This window comes from Pundamilia nyererei, unplaced genomic scaffold (assembly GCF_000239375.1).
Source record: "Pundamilia nyererei isolate P.nyererei 1_Seehausen unplaced genomic scaffold, PunNye1.0 scaffold00001, whole genome shotgun sequence".
Lineage (NCBI taxonomy): Eukaryota > Metazoa > Chordata > Actinopteri > Cichliformes > Cichlidae > Pundamilia > Pundamilia nyererei.
The window spans coordinates 4,104,863-4,115,146 of NW_005187402.1; the positions used below are offsets into that span (position 1 = coordinate 4,104,863).

The 10,284-nt window shown below is 44.5% G+C and overlaps 1 protein-coding gene across 1 annotated transcript; it reads left to right on the forward strand.

The window, feature by feature from the left end:
- Positions 1 to 2,807: 2,807 nt before the first annotated feature.
- On the forward strand, positions 2,808 to 9,331 carry purab (purine-rich element binding protein Ab). Its single transcript, XM_005719468.1, has 2 exons — positions 2,808 to 3,984; positions 4,707 to 9,331. The coding sequence occupies exon 1, from the start codon at positions 2,903 to 2,905 to the stop codon at positions 3,746 to 3,748; it is 846 nt and encodes a 281-aa protein (XP_005719525.1). The 5' UTR covers positions 2,808 to 2,902; the 3' UTR covers positions 3,749 to 3,984; positions 4,707 to 9,331.
- The last annotated feature ends 953 nt before the right edge of the window (positions 9,332 to 10,284 follow it).

The following is a 10,284-nucleotide window of genomic DNA, read 5'->3' on the forward strand; positions in this document are numbered from 1 at the left end:
AGAGAGAGAGAGAGAGAGAGAGAGAGAGAGAGAGAGAGAGAGAGAGAGAGAAAGATAAAGAAAATGTATATAGCCATTTCATCTGAGCACAGCCTCATCTTCCCCTCATCACCAGGGTCAGGGGCCTGCCTCTGTCCATGGTGCTGAAAAGCTGGACAGCTTTATTTCTCTGTCCAAGCAGGAAGACCACATCCCTGTTCATACATTATTTTCACATGGAGCCAGGAGTGAAGCCGGAGTGCCACTGATCTCTGTGGTTTTAGATGTGCTCAGTCGAATGTTTAGATTGCTCCACATTTTTGCAGTTGTTTCACCCAGCTCACAGAACTGGATCAGCCAATCTCTGATCTATCCTATGACCCTGCCCCACATCATCCCTCCCCACCTACAACCCACATACACAAGGATCAGTCTCTCCTTCATCTAGTCAACTTGGAAGCCCTCGTTCAGAAAGCTCGCATGCAATTTTGGGAATTGTTCTAAATTAGCCTTGAAAACAAATCATTTGTTGACCAAGCAAAGTGGAGTGAAAATGATTCCTGCTGTTCACTGGCCAGGGGCAGCCACCACCAACTGCCTTCACAACCTCCCTGAACTCGAGCAAAGGGGGGCACGTTTGTCGCTACATCAGCACTTCAGCAGGGTGCTGATGAGGTCGCTTGAACTTCCCTGTCATGATACACTAATCGTAACAACCCAGCAGTCATTTTGGTAAATGGTAAATGATCTGGTTCTTATATATAACACTCTTCTACTCTACCTGATCACTCAAAGCACTTTTTTTTTACAGTTCTTGTAGGGAATATGCTTTTCTGTACTTGACACACATTTCTTTGTAGCTGCCCTAGCCACCCTTTCTTTTATGTGAGATTACATCAGTGTCACTCTGCAAAGACAAAAGCATAAACCTCCTGTTTTTATTCATTTAAGTGCAAGTTTAGAAAAAAAACAATTAAACAGTTGCAAATAAAACATAAGAGGTGGTCTTTTTTCACACTTGGTCTACTGATATAAATTATATATTCCAGAGATTATTAGGTCAAACCCCATCAAGTCTCTCCATCTTGTCCTTCTTCAGGTCTGCTACACGGGCACTTGTTGTGTTTACTGCTATTATGACATTTAATAGCATTAATATGATGACATTGCTTTTACTTAACATATGGAAGATGCTCAGCCATGAAGATGTGACATGCCTTTGATACAAGCAATAGTCATATCATTTCTTCCATTGCTTTACTGCGTAACTTTTAACAATGCTGTAACTCAGTTACTTCATATAGTTTTTATAATTACCATTATATGACACTTTTCTATGAACACAATTATACTGGAGATCCCAGTGAAAAGCATGTAGTTCCACCGGTGAACTATTTACTGAATTCATGTTTCCCGTAGCTCCTAATTATTAGGGACAGGGATTGGAGGAGTTATGGATGCAGCGTGAGCATGTGGATTGCAGGTGGGATAAAACTGATTTAACAATAAAGGAAAGGTTGTTTTCACAAAGGTTATCATAGTCAACTAAAACTAAAATTCAAACTAGATGTGAAAAAACATTTTAGTCGACTAAAATAAAAAAAAAAGGCTCTTGAAAAATATTAAGACTGAAACAATTGTGTCAACTTTCAAAACTAAAAACCAATAAAAATGAGACTTTGTTGGTGTTTATTGAGACTCTGTTTGTGAGTCTGCTGCTTTCAAGTGTCTGTGTTTTTATTGTCACTTCTGCAATGACTTCCTAAATCCTGTCTCTGACATGTGCCCTCCACACAGCATATATTACAAAGACTACAATGAACACAGAAACTAAAAAAAACTACAATTGAACATTTTCAAACAATAAAAGCTAAACAGAACTTCACTCTTACTGAAACTAAACTGGCTTAAAAGAAGAAAAAAAAATCAAAATCAAAATGAAATCAAAACTAGTTAGACAATACAAAACTGTAATGACTCTGGTTTTCACACATTATGGCTCATTCTATTCCACTAATTTGATACCTAGAATTTTGCAGCGGTGATTGTCTCGTGGACCCCAAACAGTAGTGCTTGTGTTTGTGGGGGTCACCGGGCTATTTATTTTGCCCATATAAAGCGCTAAGTGTCAGGCCTTGAAGTGAATTCCAAGAAAATCTGAATCTTAAAGGCTCCCACTGATAGAGGAGAAAATCATTATCAGAAGTGCTGCCAAACACTCGTGTCACCATGTGTGCCAATAAATGTATAGCAACAGGTTTTTCTTCCCTTTAACTTTTTTTTAAGCCCTTCAATGTCATTTCCCATTGAGAGAAACAGAGACACACCAGCGTGTCCAATCACAGGCTAATGATTCACGGTGCTTCGCAGTGCATCAAAATCCCACGCAGCCACCATCGACTGTTCATTCAGAAATTTCTTTTTCACCCCGCTCTCCCTTCCCCGCGTCTCCTTCCGTGCGGGTTCGCTGTCCGTGGTGCTGAAACCCCCAAAACGACTGTCCATGGTGCCGAAACACCCGACCCAGTAACCACCAGGTAGGCTAAGCCTTTGTCTGCGCCCTGCTCTTAGCTGTGTTTGACACAGGTTTCAAACCCCGTGATCTTCATTTGCTTAGACCCGCTTATTTATGTAAACACATTTGTCTGTGAGCTCGGCTGCGGAGTTTTAGGCTTTCATTTGCAGTATGCGACTACTTTAATGGCTTAAAATGTAAATTCTGCGAAACGTTGCAAAAACCGCGCGGGGACCTTGAACGCAGCCCGCTCGGAGTACTACAGTAACACCACACTACAGTTACTTTCATTTTTTCACCCTCTTCTCCTCTCTCGTCTCGCGATAGAGCGGCGGAGCGGTTTGACGGGCAGTCGAGGTTGCAGCAGGCAGAGGGAGACGGTGGAAGGTAAAGCAGGGAGGCAGCATCATGGCGGACAGAGACAGTGGCAGTGACCACGGAGGGCCCACCGCAGGCCCCGGCTCGCTGCCTCCGGGCGCAATGGGCGCCATGTCCCGGCTGCAGCACGACACCGAGGAGCTCGCCTCGAAGCGCGTCGACATCCAGAACAAGCGCTTCTACCTTGACGTGAAGCAGAATGTTAAAGGCCGCTTCCTAAAGATAGCCGAGGTCGGGGCTGGGGGAAACAAGAGCCGCCTCACTCTCTCCATGTCTGTCGCCGTGGAGTTCCGCGACTATCTCGGGGACTTTATCGAACATTACGCCCAGCTGGGCCCGACCAACCCGGACATGGTGCAGGATGAGCCCCGGCGGGCGCTCAAGAGCGAATTCCTGGTGCGGGAGAATCGGAAATATTACATGGATCTGAAAGAGAACCAGAGGGGGCGGTTCCTGAGGATCCGACAGACCGTTAATCGGGGGCCCGGATTGGGAAGCGCGCAAGGCCAGACCATCGCTCTGCCGGCGCAGGGTCTCATCGAGTTCCGCGACGCTTTAGCCAAACTCATCGACGACTACGGCGTGGACGAGGAGCCGGCGGAGCTCCCGGAGGGCACCTCGCTCACTGTCGACAACAAGCGCTTCTTCTTTGACGTGGGCTCCAATAAGTACGGGGTGTTCATGCGGGTGAGTGAGGTGAAGCCCACGTACCGGAACTCCATTACGGTTCCCTGCAAAGTGTGGTCCAAATTCGGTAACACCTTCTGTAAATACGCGGAGGAGATGAGGAAGATCCAGGAGAGGAGTAGAGAGAAAAGGGCCTCGGAACTGCTACCTGAGGGCCCGCACGGCGGAGACGACGGCGACGATGACTGACGCGGATTTTAGGAGAGCTGACATGAAACAACCGAGACAACGTTGGACTCTGAAGAGAAAAAAAACAACCCAGACTTTTAACTGTAAAATAGAAAGAGAATCTACAAGGGAATCACCCCACACACACAACCTCCACAGACATGGCAGCACCTCTGCTGTCTCCTCGCTCATTTTACTGGATGTCACCCCACTTACCACCCATGTAACAGTAAGCCGCTGCTATCAAGGACTGAACTGTAAGATATGAACCGTTTCCTACTTGATTTAAGTGACAATGAACAGAGTGTTTATATCTCTATCGATGACAGATTTTGCACACATCAAAGCTATTTCACAAAAAAAAATGTTTAAGTGTTTTAAAAACTGGTAATAGACTTAAGATTTAATCAAAATAAAACCAGAGGTTTAGAGTATAAAGTCTTCATGGAGAAGGAATATTTGACATCAGCACAAAGAGGATATATTATGGACTTTATGAAACCAAAATCCGAATCCAGATGTATAGTTTATTATAAAGGTACGCAGAATAAATATGGCAATGCTCAATGAGTTGCAGAAGGCAGCACTGCAGGCCTTGTAAACACCTGTCAGCATGCGTGTAGGCACATGTTTTGAAAAGAAGTTGGCAAAGTAGGCTGTAGTCTCTAATTTGGCCTAAACGTAGTCGGCTAATGGAAGCATTTCTCTCATGCCATTATGGAAAAGGTTGAGACACAAACCTAAATAGCCTATGTGCGCCTCAAACAAATGGGTTAAACCTATCTCTGAGCTACTCTATTGAATATCAACCCTCTTGCACCATGTCCACATAAACTTAAATGAAAAAAGTGCTAACTTAGATGTACTAATTATGATTTTGTGAATCAGCTGTAAAAAAAAATTCCTTATTAAGATGCCCACGTTTTCTGTGGGATTTTTTTCTTTACGTTGTTGTTTTTTGTTTTTTCTTTTCCTCAAGGTGGTGGGGGATGCAAAAGGATATTAAAAAAGGTCCATATGTGGGAGCGCAAGGCGCAGAAACAAACAGACAAAAAAAGACGCGTCAGCGCAGCGCGCGGCGAGGCAACGCATCCTCTCTGACGTCATTACGACCCGTGCCTTATACACTCCACTCGTTTACGTGTTCTCACGTGGATGGTCTGTGACCTCGACCGCTGTATGTTTTCATTTACGAGTGCTGTTATGTAGGCAGAAATATATACTCACCAGGGCTGTGGGATTCACACCCCTGCAGTGCATGGAGCATGCGTGGCAACACCAAAAGTAAAGCTGAAAGGCTGCTGGGAGCTGGGGGCAGGGGGTGGGTCCAGTTGTGTTCTTGGGTGTTGTTGGCACTTTGGGGGCTATGCATGTTGTGCTATGGCGCAACATGGAGCCCAGCATCCCTAGCCGCACCCCTGGCTCAACGGACTGATCGGTGCCCCCCGAGATCTCACTGAGTGTGCGCGAGCGTGGAAAGTAAGCTGGAAATGTTATGGGTGGCTTTGCTCACCATATGCACCATGATGTTAAAAAGAAAAACGAAAAATGAAAAAAACAGCAACAACAACAAAAATATATAAATACAATAAAAATAAAAAAACGAAAACCCAGGAGCGGCTGGATGAGGCTTATTTGTCAGAGCTGAGATGGATGCTGTTAAAGAGCCAGGCAGTCAGCCAGCCAGGCAGGCCAGCCGGCCGGCCGGTCCCATGCAGTCAGTACGAATGCGGTCCAGCGGATGTAGAGGCCTATCAGTGCAGGGCCGAGGCAGTGTCTATCTCTTTATGGTGCTACAGCCCCTTGATCGCTCCTTGGGGGCCTCGCCGCTCAGAATATGTCACTTTTGCATTGTTATTCTGATGCTTCTTTTTTTCCCCTTTCCTCCACAGTATGTCGTCCAAAACGTGTCAGGTTTCCCCTCCCAGCCAGAGACGAAGCCACTGACTAGTGTAGGACATTTTATATTAGTGTGCAATATTGTGTACGTGCCAATCGTGGCATTGTATCACGTGTATAGACGAAAAAAATGTATAGGCTATGTGATCAGTAGATATTTGAAAGCATGATGATGAAGTGGATGCATCGCATTATATTTCCAAAATGTGAAGACTTTTACTTCTCGAGGTGAAAAAAGTCAGACTCGTTGTGAGTTTTTTTGAATTGTTTTTCTTCCTGTCACTTTCTGTAAACCAGTAGGCTGCCTTGTCTGTCTCTCAGTGCGCGTAGACTAGCTCGGGTATTTTACGTCCTCCCTTAGGAAAACGAAAAAAAAGTTCTCCTCCAAACACACAACACAGACCGTCAACAACCTCTGACTGTCTCCATGTTGGCCCTTCTACACTAAGCTTGAATAGTATCTTGGGACTTGGGTCCAGGGGTGGCTGGCATACACACACATACACGCACGCACACACACACACACATACTCTCCCCCTGTTAAGGCCTCTTGTTGATATCTGAGTGTTTGGGAGGCCTCTGAAGTGTTTTGAATTGTGTCTAGAACTGCACAAGGCCTCCTGTCATTAGGAGAAAGAGAACTGTGTGCTTGGAGCCTGAGTGCGAGCCCTCGCTCACCTGGGACTGCAGTACAGGTGAACCGCAGTTTGACTTAGGCTTTTCTGGGGTTTCAATCGAGCCGGGTGATAGCGATCAGCCGCGGCAGAAGCCAAAGGACAGAGGAGTTTGTTGTTGTTTTCATGGCGAGGATCACAATCCCCTCTGATGTGGGAAGACTCTTGTCGCAGTCTCGCTCCCTTTCCCAGGCGTTAAAAAAAGGCTTGTTGCTTGTGCACTATTCATCACTTAGGACGTGTAGTCCATCCCTTCATTTTGACTCAGCTGACTCAGCCCTGCACTGAGGTCCTGCTGAACTCTCAGTGTGTTAAATACGACTGAGCCTGTCGGTGTGGCATGCCACCTAGCTGACGGGAAGGGAACACTTTAGAGGCCTCAGCTGGATAAAAGCGGCTAAAAGCGAGGCCTACCGTGTATGTAGGAGAGCTGAGGCCGGGCCGAAAGCAGAAGTCCCCGGAGCACACTTGGGCTCCTAAGGTGTCACAAGTTCAATCCTTAGTTTTAAAAGCTGATTTGTGTCTGATTGGCTGCGTTTGTGATGGCAGGAGAAGAAAAAAAGGTTCCAGAAAATCCCATCTGTTCACCACAGGACTGTTTCTGGCCCACGTTTGTCTCAGTGACAGTGAAAGGCCCGATGAAGCCTGGCACTGCACTGTAAGGGCTTACCAGCAGCAGCAGCAGCAGCCTGCCACAACCTTCCAACCCGGCTGCAGACAGATCGAGTTAGGACCTTTCTCTCTGGAAATCTCTTCCACTTCTTACAGAGATGATTATATTTCCTCACACTGCCCTCAATACAAAAAACATTTATTTTCATTGAATGCACGTACAAACCACCTATGACTATGTGCCCAGAAAAGCACATCTGAGGTCAACCTGAGTTCATCTTGAGGTCACCGCGAGTCTGAAGTCACTGTGGTGATACAGCACTTATTCCCCAAAGTGTTCTAGCTTTAGCCTGACTGACTTTAATCATGTCTGCTACATGCTAAGACTGGAAATACGACGCTTCCTTTCTCTTTTTCTCTAATGGCCAAATATGAGGAGAGCCTGAACATGCTCATAGAGTTCACTTTGTGAATGCCTCACTCTGTGAAACGCACACATTGTTCGCTTCTTTTTTTGTTTTCAAAAAAGATTTAAACATGTGTTCTTTTGTTTTCTCCAGGTGCTACTGGGTCGGTTGTGTTTTTAGCTTTGAACGTGGCTTTTTCGGGTCTTTGTCTGAAGCGTACTTCCGGTGCGATCAAACCTGATTTTGTGAGACCTTTACCTGGAGTCACCTCGCAACCACGTTGTGCCCACATCTACACAGTCATCCATCTCTAGGACTTAAATGCAGCATGGTAGGCGGATGCCGTTCGTCTCGTTTTCTGTGTCAGCGGACGTGATGGTGTGCCGTCTTCGGGTGGCTCCGGACGGGTTGGATGTGCATGAGCGATGCTGCTCTGTGCTTGTTAGCGCCGTTTCAATTATTTTCTCCACAGCAGCAGCCATCATAGTGATCTCTAACCATGATGTTAACCGAACTTTCGCCCGCAGTATTCATTTGTCAGATTTGACTTAAGTGTGCCGTTTTCTTCCGTTGATCAGACTACAGGTAACCAGACCATTCCTGGTCAGACTGAGGAGAGGTTAAGTTGTAGATGCAGCGATATCTACTTGCTGCACGCACCTCAGTGTCAGATTGCTAGGATGGCTCCGCTGTAGGTGGGAAACAAACCGTCTATATGACGGTTTAACAGAAAACTTCCACAAATGAAACGCGGCTGCCGGCTCGCGCCTCCACCAGACTATACGAGTACTAACTAAAAAAACAAAAAAAGTAAAGAACTGACTGAACTTCTGTTAAGGTGTTCAAAACAACCAAATGTGCTCTGTTTCTGGTTTCCAGTGTTGTAGTCTTTCATTGGCCATTCGGACTTTCTGGTTAATCACACAACCAATCGCAGCCTCTGGTCAAAGCCAAGCACTATATGACTCATTAGAAAACCACAGACAGAGGAGCTCATTCAGCATGTCTTCTGTTTGCACACGCACCGAGCAGTAGGGTCCACCGTGTTCGCAGACTGTAAAAGCTACTGTTGTGTATAGTTCTTGAAGACGTCCTTGAAGCTGTTCTGGAGATGTTGGGTTAAATGGATCCTGGATTTTTAAGGGGGTGGGGTCAATGCACAATGAACATATCCCATTGTCACCGTTTGGTCTCAATCCCTTTACCATCCCCATAAGAGATAATATGTTGTATCTTTCGAAAATATTTTATCTGTGGCGTGTGTGTGTGTGTGTATATATATATACATATATATATATGGTTTGTTATATATGATGCTCCTCCTTTCAGAAAAATATAACATGTAAACAGGAAAAACATTGCTGTTTTTTTCCTTTGTATTTTATACTTACAGAAAGCATTGAATAAAAATGGATAAATACTTGCACTTTAGATATATTAAGAAAAATAAAAATCTGCATATTATTTTTGATAGGGATCTCACATTTAAAGAGTATAAATTACAGGCTTTGTGACTATTGCTGGACAGAGATGTATTGAGTTCTACTTATTGAAGTATATTTTGTCTGTGTCAGAAGGTTTACTAAAGTAAATTGCATGATAAAGTAGTGCTACACCGATATTGGTTTCTTTTGTTCGTTTTATTTTGTTTTTTTAGTTGATAAAATGTCTGAAAACTGTGATAACGACCCTCTTGTATCATGTTTAACCTCTCCTCACCCATTCTAGGATATTTCTTACTGAAATATGGCCTTTTCCTGACTATATGACGATGGTGCTTACTTTGGCTTTGACATCGAGCTCATCCTATACATCTCGACATCATCATCATAATTCGCGTCCTTACACTCCATTTCTTTCTGTTATGTACTCTCACTACCTTATTAAATTTCCGTTGATGGCAAAAAAATAAAACAAAGGTGTGCTGTTTTGTACATTGCTGTTTGTTTTAATGTTGAGGGAGCTTTGTTGTCTGAAAAATGACTAATGGCGCAATAAAATGTCATTCCACATGTCCTGGTCTCTGCATAGCTGTCTTTAACTTCACAATGGTCAGTTTTTTATCAGACCCGGGCTCGATGAACCCCAACCAGCAGGAATTGCTGACTGAATTCAATATACTATTACCAAAGTTATTAGTTTCTTTTTTTTAAGGAAATCTGCCAAGTTTCTATGCACAACGAGAAAGACAATATACACGACATTAAGTTACCCTTGTTCATTCTACCCAAAGAAGCTCTCACCTATTCGGACAGGAAGCTGGACCTCTCACGGTGTCCCGGCAGGGTGGTGCCTCTATCAGTCAGGCTCATTTATGCACATCCTGCCACTGTGTGATCAGATTGGGATCAGGAAAAGTCAGCACCTTTGACTCCCTGTTGTGTTTTCCAGGCTTTCTTGGGCTGTATTTGGAGCGTGCTGGGGCACATGTTGTCATACGCAACCATAACGTTTCTGCAGCCGCCACGTGTCAGAGTTGCATCTGCTCGAATGCAAAGCTCTACTAGCAGAACATTGCACTGCAACAAGATGATTGATGTTATTCACTTTACCTGCCTATGGAGCTCGGAAAGATAGTAACTGGACTTCTTTAAATTTCTTGAAGATGTTTCACCTCTCATCCAAGAGGCTTCTTCAGTTCTAAAAGCCTCTTGGATGTGAGGTGAATTGATTGGTGGAGAATCTACACAGACACTTTACCTGTCAGTGATCTTTTATAACCGTGGGGAAGACTGCTGACTTGACAGTTGTCCAGATGATGATCGTCGACACCGTCTGTAAGGACAGTTAGCCACAGAAGGCTCCTGAAAAGACTCGTTGTTCACAGAGTGCTGAATCGAAACTTATTCATGGAAAGTAGATGGGAAAGGGAAAGTATCAGAATCAGAATACTTTATTGATCCCTGGGGGAAATTATTTTTTGTTACAGTGCTCCATTATAAACCAACATTAAGACAAGACAGAC